The 19,897-nt window shown below is 39.3% G+C and overlaps 1 protein-coding gene across 3 annotated transcripts; it reads right to left on the bottom strand.

Annotated features, from left to right (window-relative positions):
* Positions 1–363: 363 nt before the first annotated feature.
* On the bottom strand, positions 364–15,121 carry filip1b (filamin A interacting protein 1b). Of its 3 annotated transcripts, none has more exons than XM_072457925.1 (6): positions 14,961–15,121; positions 6,813–7,092; positions 6,297–6,467; positions 6,040–6,218; positions 1,095–3,867; positions 364–556 (listed from the first exon to the last, which is right to left on the bottom strand). In XM_072457925.1, exons 2-6 carry the CDS (start codon positions 7,089–7,091, stop codon positions 365–367), a joined length of 3,594 nt encoding a protein of 1,197 aa, XP_072314026.1. In that variant the 5' UTR covers position 7,092; positions 14,961–15,121; the 3' UTR covers position 364. The 3 variants fall into 3 exon arrangements, with proteins under 3 accessions (XP_072314026.1, XP_072314027.1, XP_072314028.1); XM_072457926.1 differs by having other exon boundaries at positions 6,813–7,098; positions 14,965–15,121; XM_072457927.1 differs by lacking the exon at positions 14,961–15,121 and having other exon boundaries at positions 6,813–7,111.
* Between the last annotated feature and the right edge of the window lie 4,776 nt (positions 15,122–19,897).

The following is a 19,897-nucleotide window of genomic DNA, read 5'->3' as shown; positions in this document are numbered from 1 at the left end:
TTTTTAACCCAATATTTAAAAATGAATAAATCACAGATCAATTTTGAAAGTCTTTATTCAAAATACATTTTCAGTACAAATCCTTTACATAAATCTATAATTTATCTACACAGTCTTAATTATAAAATGTATACAAACATATACAAACACATACACATAATAAAATATTAAAGACAGTTAGTAGCAGCACAGTGTGAAAATAAAAACTCACCACAATCACTGTATTAAATAAATGCAAACCGTATATATCTTGAAGTATGGATATTAATATTGAAAAGATAACACTTTTAGCCTAGATACAAGTGTTTATGATTAGCTACTGTACATGGCACCACACCAAGTTATTTTACATGTTATTTTCAGATCAAAACCTTCCCCCTTTTTCCAAAGTGGTACTAGTTACAGACTTTTTAACCTCTATTTTCATAGACTGGGTTTCCATTTTTACTCCACTAGAGATTCCCAAAGATCCCAGCACTGCCTTTCCCGTCTTGAGGCTCTTGGACATTGGGATGCGAGTCAGCCCTGTCCGTGGTCCCGGAGTGTCCTGTGAAGCCTGATGGAGGTAGAAAAGACAATTTATCAGACAAAAAATGGACTCCAAATGTAAATAAATACCATACTAGATTCATTGGTAAAAGTTGCATAAAAGCCAAGACTACTTTTTTGTTGATTAAAGCCACAGTCCACATTGTTCAATTAGTTCAATTGGATGAAGGTTGTAAAATTTGCTGCAATCAAATCAAAATTACAATTCTACTGGTTGCAATAAGAAAATCAAAAAGCCTGAAATCATTTAATCATAATTTAATTGAATGTCTTCTGCAGACAACAAAATAGCAACACAAACTAATGCAAGAATCATTTGCATTTCAGAAAATACTTACAGAGTTTATCAGTCCATAGTTTTTTCTTATCCTACATGACCTTATTCTTGATCCAAATCTAATGCAAAAGCCCATATTATTGTTTACCTCTTTTGCATTTTTACTGTGTGAGGTTTTCAGAACTTAAACTGTGACTCAAACATTTTTAAATCATATTCAGTTGGGATTGATATGGGTGTGAAATCAAGGGTATAGCAGGACTCTTACCGCGTTCTGTGTCTGTCTGGAGGTGGCTGATGAAACTGGGGTGATGGTGATACTGCTCATCACTTTGCTCTGCGCGCTCCTTGTAGCTGTCGTTGTTGTTGTTGTTGTGGTGGTGATTTGCCGAGGAGAGCGCAGGACTGTCCCGGTTGATAAGGTCATCTCTTTGCTCTCTGCTGCTGAAGCCACCTGCCTGACTGACATCTTGGGGTGGTGTCCCAGGTGAATGTGTATCTTGTTATCCTCCGTGGTGATAATGCTACTGTTATTGTTAGGGCATTTTCTTATTGCCATTGGAACCATCTGTTTTTCAGGCGTAACTTTAAAAACAGCCCGTCCCATGGTCATCTCCTGCGGCTCAGGAGAGGGGGAACCGTCAGAAACCACAGTGCTGACAGTCATGATAGAAACAGGGGACAAAGGCCTGCTGGAGGCCGACGATTTGCTGCTTTCTGGAGACTTGGCCCTGGAAATGGTCGTGATGGAAACTGGAGATTTGGCTCTTTCTGGAACATGGCAACCAAAACCGGACTTCCTATGACCAGGAGTGGCAGTGGGAATGATTGTGATCCTGGATTTTGGGTGGGAATGAGATGGGTTTGGACTAAGCGGGGCTGAACTTGAGAAAGCATCTTCGGAGGTTGGATTGCTGATTTCGAGAGTCGCCGTGTTGTTTTGGTGGTCTGGTGTAACTCGAATGTGTAAAGGTTGGCCTTGCTTCTGGGTCATGGTTAGCTCCGACGGCAGGACATCACCGTTCATGTGCTTATCCAGATCTTGGGTCACGCTATCCTTTTTCCGCATCCAGGGAATCCATGACTTTTTCAGTTCATTGCCGGATGATGGGGAGCGCTCGATGGACTTTTCTGACGGTTTTCTGAGACACCTTTGCCTGAGGTTGCTCATAATGTGGTTCTCCTCCAGGACAGATTTTCTTATGAACACTGCGGGGGTGTCTTCATCTGCAGCCCCAGCGGACAGAGCTTCTGTTTGTACTCCAGTGGATGTCGTCGCTACGTCCATCATTCTCCTGCCGTTCAAACTCGGCCTCATTGCACGACTGTGGCGCTTCACTATCTCTAGCTCTTTAGACAGGTGGAAGACCTCGGTGCCCATGTTCTTGGCTTTCTCCTCTTCCTCCAAAAAACGTTGCTGCAAAACAGAATAATCTACTTGTAACTGGGAAAGTTGGTCTTCCTTGTGCATGAGTTCATGGATTTTTTCCTTCAGGGCTACAACATCAGATTGTAGTTCTCTGTTCTTGACCTCCTCATTCCTACATCGCTGCCTTAGGTCTTCTTCTTGGCTTTCTTCTTCTCCCTTTTCTATGGCTTTATTGTGTGCTATCTTAGTCCTCATCTCCTCCACCTGCTGGGAAAGAACATTGGCTTTATCCTGTTCAGTTATAAACTTTTTCTCCAACATGTCATATTGGTCTTCTGTTTTGATCAAATCTCCCTCCACCACTTCAAGTTGTTTTAAACGATTTTTCAGGCGCTCAATCTCAAATGTCAGCTCTTTGACTTTGTTGTCTTGTTTGAGTGGATCAGACATTTTACCCTTGACAGAATTCTTTACAGACAGCTTTTCTGCCTCCAATCCATCTATCCTCTTTTTCATTTGGCTAATCTTGGAGTTAAGATCTGTATTTATATCTATTTCATGAACTAGTTTTGTTGACAGATCACTTTTCTCACTGTTAAGAGTCTGCACTTTGGTTTCCATTTCAGATTTAAATTTTAAGAGCTTTTTGCTTTCTTCTATAAGCTTTCCAGTGACTTCCATAACTTTGCCCTGCTCCACCTCCACAATTTTGATCAACTCATCCTTTTGTTTATCGTCGCATTTGATTTTTTCCATCAGGACTTTGCGCTCATCCATCAAGGCAACAGTCAACGATTTTAGCTTGCTCAAATCATCTTTAAGGCTTAGCTCAGACTTTTCAAGTTTCAGTTCTGAAGACTCTAACTCCTTTAAACGTATACGAAGCGCTACAACCTCATCAGAGTGCTCTTTGGAGAGGCCCTTCTCTTTGTTCAGAGCGGTGTGTAACTGCACACACTCGGCTTTGCTGATGCTGAACGCTGTCTCTAACTTCTCCAGTTCTATCATTCTGGTCTGAAGTTTCTCCACCTCCAGCCTGAGGTCTTTGCTTCTGCAGTCCTCCTCTTGTAGCCTCTTTCTAAGCTCTTTACATTGATGTTCTGTTTTTGCAATCTCCTCCTCTTTTCCTTCCATTTCCATCACCCGTTTTCTTAAATTCTCCAACTCTGTAGTCAAATTAGAGTTGCCACATTCTCCTTTGCTCAGCTTGTCCCTCAGTTCCATCAGTTCCTCTTCAGATTTCTTCAGTGTGCCGTTTTGCAACTCCAATTCTTCCACTTTGTGAGTCAGTCCTACAATTTTGGCATTGAGTTGTCGGTTGTTGGCCTCATGATTAGCTAATTTAGTGCTCATCTCCTCATGTTGTTGGCTCAGCTTTGCCGATTTCTCATTTAGTTCAGTCTCTAGATTGTGCAGGCGGTGTCCATCCTCTCGTGCCCGATCTTTAGCTTCTTTCAAAGCCTCCTCACGCTGCAGCAACTGCTGACTCAGCTCCTGGACCCGCTGGGTCTGTTGGTCCATTTGCTCCAGGTTCTGTTGGCGCTCATTGACCAACATCAGAGCAAAAGAATTCAGCTTGACCAGCTCCTCTCTCACTTTGGTCAGGCGCTTGGAGTGTTCCTTCTCCTTCTTTACCTGATAGGCTTTCTCAGTCTCCAGGAGTCTCTTTAATCTACAAAAAGAACAGAAAAGATATATTTAGTTGCAATAGTTTTACAATATTAAAACTAAGACTTACATGTAACTAATTTTCCTGTAACAGTGAAAAGGGTAAGAGAATAATAAATTCAGATCCCATTGGTCTCCCATAGAACAAGCAAATCCAGTCATGCTTATAAAAAAGGCCTCTTGGAAACGTTCAATGCCCCTTACCAAGTGATGTATTTTTCTTTCCACCCCTTTCTTTGCTGCGTATGGCCCTTCACATCTTTACCTCTGACAAAATCCCTTGCAAAGTAGAATGCATTTGTTCAGACTGCCTGTATATTCCCCCCTGACCATTTTGCATAGCAAAATGAGTTAAACAAATTACTTTGCGTCATGATAGAAAGAAATGACCTCAGCCAGGAGTTGAAGAGACACAGTCCACACTATTGAAAACATGAACAAGCGCCTCACCTTATACAGACAAATCATCACAATAAAAAAAGCAAAAAAGTTAAATAAAATAGCATAAAAATCCATTCCAGTCGCGACTGAATCTCAGCTAGATGAGGTCATCTCACCCATATAAGTGTCTCATACGAGGGAGAGATGCCCTGCTCTACATTGTGCTCACTGAAGAGGCGGATCCTCAGGAGGAGTGTTTGGACAACTGTGCAAAGTAAAACTGACAAGTGCATTACCAGGCTACTGTAAACTTCAAATGGAAACAAGGGACATGGATATGTTATGCAACAATTATATTGTATTAGACTTTGCATATAAAAACAATAAAAACTCTAGATTTGAAAAAGAATATTTCCAAATATCCATTATTGCATGTTTGCAGCTTACATTACACAACAAACCAAAAATGAAAATGGAATATGCAGTAGCCTTGCAAAGTGAAATACTGGTTATTTTTACTGTACATGTACATGGCTTCATGTTACAAGTGTCTCTATTGCCAAGTAGGCTCAGCGTCCGCTTGGCTGGATACTGTATCGATGGCTTCCATTTCAGATCTCAAAATTCATACTTACGTCATCACATATTATTGCCATTCTTGGAATTGCCTGTCTAAAATTGCAAAGGTCAAAGGAATGATGTCAGGGGAGAATGGACCCAAAGGTCAAGTCAGGTAGAGTTTTCATACTTTTATATAATTAAATGATAGAATCTTTGACTTCAGACAGAAACAGACAGTATGAGTAAAAGCATTTGAAATTCACAGCTTCACAGAAGTTCACAGCTCAAATCTAGTCTCTGCCAGGACTGCCTTGTGGGAAATGCATTGAGTACATTTTCCAATAGAAGCTCTCGTTTGTGAATGCTTTAATTAGTAGGTTAGGGCCCCTCTCTCGTACACATCCATACACACTATAGCTTTGGCCTGTTTGATCTCTGAGGCCCATGTGACGTAACCGGGCCTTTCTCTGATGGGGGCTCACTGCTTGTGTTCTGAATTGCACTGACCACACAGTACGGTCAGCACCTCTCAATCCACCTCACTCTATGCATGATGTCATGCTCCCACTGCTCCTCTTGTTTACTGGTGGAAACAATCAAAAGATACAACACTGTCCTTCACTAAAGTCATCGTAGGTCCAAACCAAATCATGCCCCCAGCCCAGTAGAGGTGTATACAGTATATAGCAGACCTGGGGCATTTGTGGCCCCCAGGGGTAATATGTGGCCCTTGGCAGGTTCTAATCCGGCCCCTAGAAAGATTTTAGTTTCTATTTTTTTAACTGTTTGTAACATCTGTCTGCACTCGTATCCTTAATAAAGACATGAAATTAATGAAATAATAGATTCAATAGCCTATATTTGACAGAAAAGTGATATTTTATTTGATATTCAATATATATCGATTTTATTTTTTTCACACCAATGATCATGGGCCGGCCCTCTGCTACTTGCCTGGATTCAAATAATTGCCCACCCCTGGTATATAGGCTTAAATACAGTATCTAAGGTTAAATTAGGTCAAATCTCTTTTGCAATGTTTCTTATTTGTTATTTTGTCATAAAGAGTGCAGTTAATTAAGTATGCAAATAATTATGCACACTGAAGCTACAGTGGGTCGTTTGTTTAGCCTTTCCAAAAAGTTTGTGATTCTGCCCCAGCTTCAACCATTGCCCACTGTTATTGTGTCTTTCACCATTTCCTGCACACTGGCAGTGCCATGCAAATCCTCACCTTTCTCTCTCCTGCTCCAGCAGATTGGTGAAGTCGTCGCTCTTGTTCATGTAGTCCGCGTGCTTGCGTTTCTCTGTGTCCAGCTCGTGCACGGTGTGGCGGTGGCACTTCTCAGCGAGCAGCAGCTGACCCAACATCCTCCTGTAAGTGTCTTTGTGCTTCTCCTGGAGACGCTCCAGCTACGTGAGAGCAAACAAATGTGTCAATGTGATTCATAATCATTTACATGATTTAACATGGTTCAATATTGCACTGACCTCCACCATAGGGTTCTGGTAAACACTGGGGTGATGTTTTGTGCCAGTGACGACACTGTCTCTTTGCAAAGCCTGCAGAGCTGAAGCAGGAGCTGCAGAACCATAGCGTGACTCCAGGGCCCCCGCAGAAGTCTGCCTGCACTTCATCATGCAGATCACATCTTCTCTGGCCTGGGGGATTCAACACATTTCATTCAATACACTTAACCATATCTTGTACCTGTTTGTCATCTGAACTGTGACTGAAATACGTGTTGGTCTTTTGTGGCACCAATCACCTTCTATGACCACTAGATGGAGCTATTGAGGTGATGAGAAAAATACATGCTTATCATTTACTGTTTTCCCAGAGGTAATCCGGGCTCAGAATGTAACACAAGAACGTACATTTACATTACATAATTAATATACAGGCTAAATAAAAGAACGAGATGAAAAGTTACTGTACATGAAGCTTTAAAACTATTGCTCCATATGTTTAACAAAGGGTCAAAGGTCATTGTATATGTCTCTTACCTGAACTTCTCCCTCCATGATGCCCAGCAGTTTGAGTAGGTCTTTCTTCGACAAATCCACCATGCTGTTTTTGATTTCACTCTTGTCCAGTTGGCACACCTCTTTCTCTGATATCACCTCGACCTCCAGTCTGTCCCCGGGCTCCTTCTGCTGAACTTTGGCCTTGAGGTTCTTCACGGACAACCCCAGGTCTTCTTCATGTCTGATGTCCGCATCATTCTGTGGAACCCCTAGCACGCCATTGGCCGGAGTGTCCACCCCGCTGCCTTTGGATCTCATCCTTTATCTGGAACAAAGACAAATGGTTAGCATTTTGAAACAGTATCTCCTTTTATGACAATATATTACAGTAAGGTTTATTGTTTTGTATTCAACCTTGCCTTTCCTTATTGTCTGACCCACTCAAGTCATATAATACAGCACGGTTTAATTCATTTACAAGTTCACGCACATTGTAAAATTGTTGGTCATAAAATGAATAGCATGGCATAAAGGGGAAAGTACCATTTTATTTAAACTGTATAAAAGGCATAAGAAATACATGGATCAAAATATTAGTCCTTGGAGAGAATTTTAGTACTGTTTCTAATTCATTATCTGGGAAGACTGCATTGATTTTGTACACCCTTTTCCAATACATTTTGGCTTCATAACATCAACATTTTAATTGCAAACAGAACGCGCAGTCTCTTGAAAAATCCCCCATGATGTCATAACACCCTGACCTCAGAATGATGCAAAACACCTTAAACATTTTATTAGTATTGAACAAAAGGGAACACACAACCAAATGGACAAAGCAATGTTACCACCAAGGGCGAAAACAATTCAAAATTGACGTAAAAGAGTTTAACATCAACGTGATTATGTTTTACAAAGTATGTTTTTGTTTTTTTAAGTACTAAATACAGCTACAAAAGTGTCCCCAACAGTGAAAACACATCCCATCATACAGTGGATAAACAGTCCACTCTCCTATGACAACGTTTCCTAATACGTACAGAATATAATAACTGGATCATCACTGTAATAGCCGTAAATGTTCTATGAAGGAACTTGGCAGTGCTACCGTAACACAAATGACCACACCAGTGTTTGATAGTGCTGAGTGAAGTTAAGATCAAAATCCAATGAGGCGTGTTGCCATTTTCTTTGAATCCTAATCTATTTCCAGGAAACATCAACAACGTCACGAGAAGCCACAACCACTGGGTCTTCAGTTCAGGCAGAAAAGTACAAACTATTCCCACTCCATAAGCCCACGTCTTATCTCTCCGAGTTCAGTCAGTTCACTGCGGGGAAGTACAGCGCTGTTGGTAACTAATAGTTTCACTAGTCAAATGTCAGGGTATTACTCCAACAGGATTTAGAGATAGTGCCACTGTAAAACAAGCGTTGAGGTGTGTAAACACTCCAAAAATGAATGTCCTTTTGGATATGATAGGCACTGGGGTAATGGACTACTGTAAAAGACCTGGGCAAAGTTCCTATTGCACACATGCAAGTGACAAAAAGGTGACACAAGTTCCATCTAACACTCAGTTTATTTTTAATTTCTGTGCCAGTGACATGGGGATCCAAAAAAGGGGGTGATATCATTTGACTGAAATTGACTCTATGTAAAGTGTTAATAGTACTACAGTTAAAGGCAGTACATAAAAAGCCTGGGGTGTGTTTTCAACTGAATCACTTGTTTGTACAATACTTTTTATTTACCTTGGCTTTGGACAGACACGCAAAGTACATTAGCCCCATGTAACTGGTTTACTTCAATCAGCCTCAGCATGCACATAGTTACTGTATCTATTAACTCAAATCAAACTTGTCTGAAAATGTCTCCTGCAGTACCTTTATGACACAGCAGGAGGATGGGCACCAACCTTTAACGATCACAAGCTAATATAATAGGACTTAATATTGACATTTTAGTAATGCGTACGCTACATTTACATAAACATGGTAGAACTTGGCATACAGTACTAAAATTGGCTTTAAAGCGGAAGTTCTCAACATTTTTGACTCTTAATAAGATCTGTTTTTCCCCCAGAAAATGTATTGTAAATTCTTAACTTTGTGGAAAAAATCCGACCACTACATGCTGTTTTCATTAACTATTAAACATTTTAATATTTTTAAAGAGGCATGTGCACTGCTATATGATGCTTTGGGATGAGAGTTGATGGGCTTCATTTTGTGTCTGAAAAAGCTGCTCTAAAGCCTAAAAAATGTGAATATTAGTGATAGGCCAAAGGGTTTGTAAGAGCTAGAGTTAGATAGATGCAAATGCATACTTTCTTATTCCAGTTTTAATAAAGCTTTTTTCCTACTATTTCTGGTACTAATACTATAGTAGCAGCAGTAAGTATCCCCTTTAGAACAATGTTAAGACCTAATTGATGGGACGAAGACGTTGCCAGTAGACAGTTGTCTTGTTTAGTCTTTGTTGAAGTGTCAGTGTGGATTGTTATGAACTCGGAGAAGCAAATGGGAATTCCAGCAGCACACGTCCTGAATTCCTCTGCGGCACCAAACAGTCTTTGTGCAGTCGGAAGGAGTAGTACTGGACAGTAGGTCTGTAATGTGAGCCCTGTCCAATCTCCATAATGCCCACACTCGTTCTCATGGCATCTGTACCATAATGTTTGTTGACCAACAGGAATTCGTGGTCCAATAAAACTGAGGCTTAGGCCCAGACCCTGAGAGGCTCCGCTCCAGTCAAGGCCCAAGACTAAATTTAAAGCAAAATCAATCCTATGGGGTTGGTCAAGTCCAGCTGTCCCATATGAGTATTTTTACCCCAACAAAACATGTGTCCCCATACCAATATAAAGGAGGGGCTTGAAACTTAGTGGTCAGCATGTTATTTTCAGATTTCAAGTTTGTTTGAACATGTTTTCAAAGTTTAATAAGACGAAAAAGAACCAAGAACAGCTGCTTTTTGTACTTTACAGATCTCCTATATAAAAATGCAGTGTTTACATTTGATTGATGCCTGATATATCCTCGCTCACGCTTTGTCTAAATAAGGAGTAGATAATGCTAGCTGACACGTTCTGCTCCAAGGCTCAGATAAACTACAGCTTTTCAATCCAGACAAGAAAAACATTCGTGTCTGCCAAAAAAGTGGGGAGTTTCAATCATCCTTCTAACTGTGAATGAGATGTGTATCAGGGAGTCGATCCATGTGATATCAGCGCTAATGTGGACCCTGTTATCATGTAAGAGCACAAATCTGACATCATTTATGGTCCATCAGGCGGCACGTTCCAGGTTTGAGAAATTCTGACCTACAGGGTCAAGTGGAGCGATCAGTTCAGAATGACAGCCAGAGGTGGAGAGATGCTGCATATTTTTACTCGAGTCTAAAGTCTTCTAGTGGCGGGCTAAACATCTACATTATATTATGCCATAATTTGGAACATTCCAGGCAAAGCAATAGCCTCCTCGTGAAGACAAGAAGTTCATCCATCAGACCAAGTCACTTTAAATAGAACATTTACTTATTTTGAGTGCAGTACTTCTACCCCTCTGATTGGTGACCCTGAAAAACCTTTGCATCACTATGTTACACTCGCACATTTACAGCTTTTATTGTAAGTGATGATGGCACCTTTTGCTCATAGCTGATAGTGCTATTGCCTCTAACAGGAAACACAAGCTCTGCTCTGGTCCTGATGTAACATCAACTTGATCTGCTCACTGAGAAGACTGGAGCCTCAGCAGTTAAGATTTCACTAATGAGAGGGTCAGAAGTAGAATGTTGTAATGTACTGTAGATACAGGGAAAATTTCAATGGGATTTTATTTATTCTCAGTAGATATAGTATGGCTATTGTAGAGAAGTACTTATGCTGAGAAGTAATGTGTGGTTTGTGAGTACTTTTTTGAACATATGTTACCTTAACCACAGTAAATTTAATAGTACTGTTGTAGTAATAGTAGTGCTCGTCAGAGTAGTAGTTGTAGTTGTTGTAGTAGAACTTAGCACTGGAGTTGCAGTAGGACAAGTTGTTGCAACAGGAGTTGCACTTTTATCTGTGCTAGTACTGCAGGTAATTGGAGGATAGAGCTATAAGGTAGAGGGAGTGCAAGTTGAAGTAGTAGTAGCAGCACAGTAACAGTAGGCTAGTGGTAATACATGTAGCATAAACACATTTACCGGTACTACAATTTTGCAATTTGCATTTAATAACTGTAAATTCTCAGTTTTAGTGACTCTTTTAAGAATTCTTCTTCATTTGATCCCATGTCAGGTCATATATTTGATTGAGCTGTTAAAAGGTGATGATTCCCCCAGCAACTGTACTCGTTCCCGTGGTGGGAGTGGGCCTATAAACCATGGGGCGAATCATGGAGAGCCTTCTGGAGTCGTATGGCTTGGTTACTGCGTCTCATCTTCAAGCATGAAGATCAAGAGAGAGATCAAGTTCAGGGTGCTCTAAGTATAGATCTGACCAGACAACATATGGATAAGGCCACTCAAACATTCACATTGTCCACTTCAAGGTCAGACACATGGATAGGTTAGCAGCTTTAGAGACACTGTTGATCAATACTTTATACTTTTCCTTTTCTTTTTGACTATATACTCCTTTTTGTTGCACCTGAGGCTGAGGACAGAGAGATGGTAGTGCTCATGCCAAATCAATATGCAAATCACAGCACATTATTAAACACACTATTCACTTCCTAATAGACGGATGTATAAATCAACTATTTCAAAGTTTAAGGTTCACTTTATTGTCCCAATAGGCAATTTCATTTTCTTTTCTGCATTTGACCTGACCTTCAAACTTGCTGGGCCACCACAGTGCAGCGGCCGGGGACCTACATTTTTTTTATTGGCTTCGGTCTTCTACCTATATATTATTTTTGACTGGATTTTAGCAAGAGGCATTGAATATTTACATTTTTAATACATTGCTGTACAAAAAAAGACTGCAATTCACCAATAACTTAATGAAACTGTTTGCAAATTAACCAGCACACCAATCCGATATATTCCATTCGCCTTTTTCTACTGTTTTAATGTCCATACCTATTTGATCTTGAAGAATGCCTCTGTAGTATATAACTTGATGTGAGGGATCATTCAACTCAGCCCACTGTAAAACCCTATTACACGCTGACTGTGTATCAAATGATTTCACATAGCTCTCGTGTTGCTTTGGAGTTTGACATACTTTATCCACTGAAAACTTGTTAAAATATCCAGGGTGTGCAAAGAGCATTTTTGGAATTCAAGTCTCCCAGGCCCTTGGACTGGCTGTGCAACTACATGTGTCAGTGACAGATGGTGTAAGGCTCCACCGGACATGTATTACAATGAGGAGAGTGACTGACCAAACTAGCACAAAATACTGTAGTACTGGCTAGCTTTTGATAAAGTTTTATACATCATTTTGGGGGTATTGTTAATCTGTCCATTCATTTATTTATTGAAGTATTTTTAATGAGTGATTCAAATGTAGACCATTTGCTAAAACAACTAGCTAAAAAATGTAAACATCTAAATAAAATATTGAACAATTTCCCTCTGCATTTGACCCATCCTTCAGTATGACTTATGGGGCATGCTTTGGGTATAGAGGAGTGTTTGACAGTAAAACCTGTTTTGGTTTAGTTACTTATGCAAGTAAGATATTTGAGGATTTGGAAAAGAAGCAGAAAAGAATGCAAGGTTAATTTGCTCAGATTCCTTAATAATTCACCCAGTGCCAAAAATTGCATTGCCTTTCGTCACTTGACTGCAATGCCCAACAAAAGGGCCTCTCACAATCACATGTCCAGTCCACTTCTCATTGGATAACTATGTCCATCTCATAATGAGTCATTTGGACAGATGCAATGTATGATGTAAGCCAAGTCATCCAAAATCAATGTTGCCTTGGCCTGTGCTGCTGTTATCTTGCTTACTGTTTGAATAGAGCTGCACTATTTGTATTTGTTTCAAGTGATTAACCCCAGTAAACATACTTGGTCAACAGTTACACATATTTCTGTTAAAAGAACATTTAAAGTAATCACTAACTGTCTGCTCTTGGAGAATGCAGACTTTGACAAAGGCATTAGTGATCTACTCGTGATCGGTAAACAAGTTCAAGTCATTTTACCAACGTTCCACTCTGTAACGTCACTTTAAACCATACCAAGGGACATATTATGTCCCTGCTGGGCTACTGTAGGTGATGACAAAGTTGATTTGTGGAGCTGCGATTTGCACATCACCAATATAGTCTTCCATAAATTAGTCTGACACGGATGCACTGGCCCACGTACAAAAATGTTAATTAATAATATCTGGCTCTTGTGGTCTTTGTCCAGTGTGAGCAATGACAGCACCCAGACCCAACGCACCCGGAGCACCCGGAGCACCCATCATCTGAGGAGAGAGAGAGAGGAGAGGTCTGCACTGAGCCCCTGAACCTGACAGAAAGGTGGACTCAGCACAAAGGATCTCTGACAGCCAGAAAGCCACACCAACAGCAACGACAAAACTCTTTTCCAAACACCAAAAACAAACTGGTTCCCTTTCTGATTTATAGTTTTGTCCAACCGTATCAAAATGTAGGAAGATGTCTTCTTAAGCTTAGCACTTAAATCTATTGTGAATTCATTATATGTTAAATTGGAAAGGTTTTATAACACAATTCTATTTAAAAGAACTGAATATTGTGGTTGGGGGTAGACAATATGGGGCCTTGATTATGCCTGTATCCCTTTATTACTGTAAATTAAATATTTGTTGTTACTATCTATAAAGTATAAACATATTTTTGACAGTAGTGTAACAACTCAAAACTCTATTTTAATACTAAAGAATAAGCTTGATGCTCAATACCAATATCTATACCACAATGATAACAAAACAACTCTTCTTTCTTCTTCATTTTTGACACAATAGATACAAAATAATGTAACCTTGTTTTAAACTACTATACTAGTTCTGATCGAGCTCAAGATCATTCTAAAATTGTTCAGGAAAGGTCACATTTTGTCCTGTTTTTTTTTTTTTTTATCGATGCTCAAATGAGTGTCTAGTGTCAGCATTTTTAGTTTCCATTTGTGTCAGATTTTTGATACTTTTTACCACCCTTCTTTTGAGTACTGGCTTACAAACAGTTCAGCGTACTCTATTGTCATACCTGAGGGATGAAAACAAAACGGCAAGAACAGGAAAGAAGATATCCCATTAAAAGTTGACCTGAATAATTTTTTTTTACCGTATTCTAGATAGTTAGAATTGAAGCTTCACCTAAACAAAGTGTAGGCTTTGACTAATGGACAAAGCTGTCTGTCTTCTCCTTAAGCTGATGAGCTCATGCAGATAAAATGGAATTCATCTTGGCTTCATTACAAGCCATAAATATTCACTTGTTATCGGGGTCCACTGAGTGATAGTCCGCTGCGTCCAGAGCACCCATGTGTAGCCTGTACTTTATATGGGTGCAGTTCTGTAGAAGCTTGACTCATTTTGAATTGGTGGACATCATACTTGAAACAATTTAATTACAAGGATTTTTAGTTTCTTATCCAACTCCCAAACTCTTTATCAATAGACCTTTGTCCATTTATTTGATTTTATTCATTTCATACAGGCTATTAAACCTGCATACATTATACCAAGACTAGGCTCTTGTCTTCAAGAGAGTAAGTGCTTCATGTAAAATGCATTAATGCATAATGCTTGAATGTTTTAAAGTGCGCAGCATTAATCAAACACTTGTTCAAGAGTGTTGGGGATATTTCATTCAAATATAGTTGTATGATTCTTTTAGTCATACCTATTTGTAAAATGTATTAGTTATCAGGAAAATGCCTAAAACAAAATGATGAATCAATGCACAAAAATACATCTAATATGCATTACTAAAATACTGAGCTCTTGACCTTCGCCAAGGCACTTGCTCCATCTCGCAATGATGAAGACAGCGTCTGAACCTGGACTCAAACTCAAAAAACGTCATGAATAAAACACAGACTGTTACAGAATCTACTAAACGTGTGTATTCAGTTAGTATCTAAAAGTGGAAATTGTGACTTGAATCTACACCAACATACAATATTCTACTGTATATGTATAGCAGGATTGTTATTTGAATGACCAAAACAAGTCAATGTAGCTGAAATATAACCAAAGAATCCGACTTACTTTGAGTGGTTCAGTGCTCCAGTTATAAGCAAAATTAGTCCTTGTGAAAACTCTAACTTCTGTACAGTATCCTCTTCTTCATTCGCTGGCAGTGTGTGGTTTCTGAAAGCTGCTCAGAGCCATCATAAGCTCTCTCTCTCTCTCTTCAGTTCCTCAGGTCAGGGAGGGAACGGAGCTCCAGCAAAAGGCGGCTCTAACTTCCCCTACAGGGGCGTGTAGGAGGTGGGACGTCACTATTCTTGACCGCTGAAAAGAGCCATGGTAATAGACTATTCACTGCAAAAGCTAAACAGAGAATCTAATGTTTTAGTTTTAACAAATAGAAACAATAGTTGTTCATTTCACTCAATAAAGCATAATTATCTCACTTATCTAATTGGGTAAAAGGGTTTGATAGGGTTTGATTGGGTAAATTTAAAGAGACATTATTCAAAATGTCATAAAGACTTGTTTTACACTTATTTCATAATTTTAAATTGCATTGAGTTGCCACAACTTGCTGCTAATACCTTTCTAATACTACCGTTTCCACCTGGCCCATAACTATGCACTACATGATATATAAAAAGTACTACGATAAGGCAAGGCAAGTTAATTTGTACAGCACAATCCGTACACAAAGTAATTTGAAGTGCTTTACATAACAAGAAAATATGCATTAAAATCACTCTAAAAACATAAATAATAAAAAAAATACTTTTGTCCTTGCTCTCAGTAGGGATGAAAATAATAATAATATAGTTTTTAGAGTGTAGTGGGCAACGGTGCAGTGCAATGTCCAGATCTTTTTACTCCTCCATTGTCCGACTGCGCGCTTTTGAGCCAGCGTCACTGAGGCTAAAAGTATCAGTCTATTTTTAACAGTGCTCTGCTGCCAGCACATGGACCATTAACAGCTGAGGCTGGTTGAATTCTGGGGGCTTGGACTGTCTTGCTCAGGGGCTAACTTGAAGTGCTGACCCCGCGGTGACAGCTGACGTCTGCCATGCCATTCTCACATCCTGGGAGTGGTGGAAGAACTACTCCATTTTGTTACAGATAAAGTAGCAACAAAAAATAAACTCTAGATAAAATAAAACTATCACATGATAAAAATGTACTAAATAAAAGTATTGAAGTACCAGTTGAAAAAGTAATTTTTAGAGTCAAAAATCAAACATATTTCACAGAATGTGAGAACTATTACCATATTGGAGTAGAAAATACAGATATCTGCTCTCAAATGTAGTCTGGTAAAAGTAAAACATATCTCCTGTAAAACGTTTAGTACTCCATTACTTTCCACTCCTACATCCTGGGAAAGTCCAGCAACATGTAGCCACCCGAGCCCCCGCAGTGGTCAGAAAGAACCACCCATTGCTGACTTTGGAAGGCATGAATGTGGCTAAACACTAGTGGTCTTTGGCAGACGGACAGCTCCTTTGGCCTTCGCTGTTCAAAACAAGCTAAATTAAAATAGAGACATAAACAATTATTCTGCATGCTGATGGCCGGGGTTTGTGAAGGTTGCATTTAGCTTGAGATTGGAAAAGAATGCAATAGAAAACATTAAGTTGATTTAATGGAAATGGAAAAGTCCCTCTTGTTACAACTCGTGCATATTTTAGGTTCTGTAAACAGAAGTGTTTTGTGATATTCGCCCACGATTCCCAGGCGCCTTAAAAGAAGGTTTTGTATCTACAATAGGAGCCCATTCACAATAAAAAGGCCTATTTGTGGCCTTTTCAGCCTATAAAAAAAGTTGAACAAACATGTTTCAGTTTTTGAAGTACAGTGGAAGGGTTGTAGTAGTGATGGTAGTATTGGTAGTATTGTTAGTACCGGTAGTTAACCTAGTTTGCGGGTCATACACTTCACCCTTCAAAAACATGTCCTTTACGCTGTCTTGTAGGGCAGCAGTAGCTAAAGAAGTAACTTATCATCATTGTTTCCCAGAGGAGTGACTAATGGACTCTTCAGGGGTGATGCGTAGTGCTATTTGAACGAGACAAGGTTAACTGTAATGGCAGTGCTATGAAAAAGTATGACATTTTAAACTTTGTATTTGTTTACATGCTCGGATAATATTTTAGTAGAGTTAACAGTATATTTAATAAACCAACTCTTCCAACACTGGTTTAAATTTCAGACTGTATTAAACAGAACCCACTGGCCAACAGTATATATCCTCCTGTGTAATCATCACAATGTTTACGCAACGATTCATATATTAATAAAAGTCTGATAAGGGCTTTATTTGATCATGTTTAATGACAAGCTGCAGTATGCCTTATGGACTCTGTTGCCAATCAGAGCTGATCTCAAAGCATTGTCACAGATGTTACGGTGTGGATTTGATAAAATATGTTTATTCTTTACCTTGTGCATGTTTTAGTCCTCCTTCCATCACCGTGCCTTTCCCTTTGTGCAGGTAAACCCAACAACAAAAGCCTGTTTGTCTGATGTCATTGCAGCATGTGGTGTATCTACGCAGGCCATCTCTCGGGTGAGCTCATGAGGAGTGTATTTTGATGGGACGCCATGATTCCCACACCCAAAATGAGGTCATGTGGTGAAATCCAGAGAGGAAGAGGTTTGTTATGATTTCACTGTGTGGATGCTGCTGCTATCAGAGCTCATAAGGGCTGTGGTTCCAGAGCTGTGGGCTTGTTAAAGAAGCTGCCATTCCCACACTTATATAATAGAATGACAAGCACGCATTTGGGGTTAATAACAGAAATATTTATTGTTCATTGTTTAGTACTTTTTCCCAAATTTATTTATTTTAGTCTTGTTTGTGTAAAAAGGAGAAACACAATTCCTCTACCCAATTCTTATTTGATCAGTAAATTATTTTAGTTTTAGTTAAGTAGATAGTAGTTCAGTACAGCATACAAGCAGTGTTGGGAAAAATACTTTGTAATAAATTGCATTTAGTTACTGAATATTTGCTATATTCAATCAGAGTACTGTATTCTGAATATTTAGAATACTGTCAAAAGATTTAAGTAACTTAGTTTGTTGCACTGTTTGTAATGCATGCAAAGAAAACACTCATGCACACATCACAATAGCAATGGTTTAGAGTTTTTGTGCCGTTCCGAGCCTAAAATGCATGATGAAGTACTGCTATGTAATATTTAGATTGTACTGTATCACGCTTTCATTTGTACAACCAAATGAAAGAGTAACTGTATCAGAATACTGTAACTCTAAATTAGACTTCTCAATACATATTTTCAGTACATGTATTTAGTAGTTTAGTAGAAGTACTTGCGATAATAGTACTCGTTGTGATAAAGCTGTGATACCATTAATAATAGTAAGAATTAAAGTGGTAGTTGTAGAAATAGCATGTGTGTAGGTACTGAATAAACTTGAGTTATAAAATTCCATTGTATCAGTTACTTATTACTCTGGTACAGTTTGTACATTTCTACTTAATACAAGATGACTGTTGCAATGCTTTTTCAGCCGCACGGATAAATATTTTCTGACACTTCTGACACAAAACAGCATACAAAACTGCCTCTATGATGTCATTACGCGCTCTTCTGTACTCTACGATCCATGCAGAGAAATTGAAGGCAGCCCTTTTCTTCTGGAGTCCCTCTGCGCTGTTGTCAGAGAATTACCCCCCACCAGGAACATGATAAAGCTGCACTCAGAGACACCGCCACAGTTTGTTGTCAGAAGGCTCCCGATGCAATAACAAGCCTGAGTGAGTGTACCCTCCTCGTGCGCAGACCTCACCTCGCCTCATGGGTCAGTGTGAGTGTTTGGTGGACTCGCTGACAGATGTTAAAGAGCGGCCCAAGACTATGGAGATAGGACCGAGCCAAGTCTACATATAGAACATGCTGTACCTGGACTGTACTGGAGTGGACAAATATGTTTTAACCAATGTATGTTGATTTTTGTCCTCCTCTGAGCCTGGGAGAAATATTCAGAATGTACATTTTAGTGTTACTACTGTACGTTGACATATTTTAGGACGCGTTCACACTTGAATTTGTTTGGTCCCGGTTTGAGCCCCGTTTAATTCTGATGTGGACTTGAAATGGTCTTGTTCTAGTCCTGGTTTAGTCTCAATTTAATATGGTGTTTGTGCAAGTGTGAACGCATCGTGAGTCAAGAAAATATAATTTATTTGATTTAGGTCGCATCCACAGTACTGTGACTGGGGTGGGCAATGAGGGTCTTGCATAGGGGCACAACAACAGTATGTGCAGGAATCAAGCTAGCAACCAGTTTGGATGCAAATGTGTCTCTCACTACATCATTCAGAAAGGAGAAAATATGAAAAATATGAACTACTTAGAATACAGTAGGATATGATTTTCCTTACTTGTCCTTACAGAATAGAGGAGTATTTTTTTATTTATTTGTTTTAACTGTAACTGTCCTTAAACGGCCAACAATTCCCTCAATGCCACATAATACCATAACACATGGATCACAGGAACAATGAGAACCACAAACATTCCCCAAACACTAGTATTTTATGTGGTGTTGTGTGGCCGTGGCACTATTTCCAGAGTTGATGGATAAGTCAGTCTAATTAGGGTTTCTACTTCCTGGCACAATGATGAGTCTCCACAATTTAAAAATTTAGACTATAATTTAGAATGACATCATTTACACAATTTGACTCAACTGACCAGAAACAACTGCTACTTGAATATAGTCAGCAATGTGGGCCTATTTGCAAGGTTCAAATTGCTTTCATATTTACTGCTATTTGTGTCCAAGTAAACCATATTGGCACAGTTAGATTAAATGGTTACTTGATAAATTTCACATCTGAAATCCACTTTTCAGAGAGGTAATTTATTTTTTTGATTTCACAACACAACAATGTATTGCCGAGGTAAACTATCCTAAAAGACTGGAGTTGCTGTTGAATATGGTGCAGGCATCACATCTTTGTGGTTTGTGTGTTTATTGATGTTGG

This window comes from Eucyclogobius newberryi, unplaced genomic scaffold (assembly GCF_026437365.1).
Source record: "Eucyclogobius newberryi isolate DKJ021-1_F unplaced genomic scaffold, fEucNew1.0.hap1 SCAF_21, whole genome shotgun sequence".
NCBI lineage: Eukaryota > Metazoa > Chordata > Actinopteri > Gobiiformes > Gobiidae > Eucyclogobius > Eucyclogobius newberryi.
The sequence above is the reverse complement of the archived record's forward strand: the minus strand, read 5'-3'. Positions and strand labels throughout refer to the sequence as shown.

What these genes read in the sequence shown, in the direction of transcription:
- filip1b (XM_072457925.1), bottom strand. Translation starts at nt 7,091, where the DNA reads ATGAGATCCAAAGGCAGCGGGGTGGACACTCCGGCCAATGGCGTGCTA. An exon ending in TCATGGAGGGAGAAGTTCAG is followed by an intron (nt 6,468 to 6,812) that starts GTAAGAGACATA and finishes TGAATCCCCCAG; the next exon opens with GCCAGAGAAGATGTGATCTG. An exon ending in ACCAGAACCCTATGGTGGAG is followed by an intron (nt 6,219 to 6,296) that starts GTCAGTGCAATA and finishes GCTCTCACGTAG; the next exon opens with CTGGAGCGTCTCCAGGAGAA.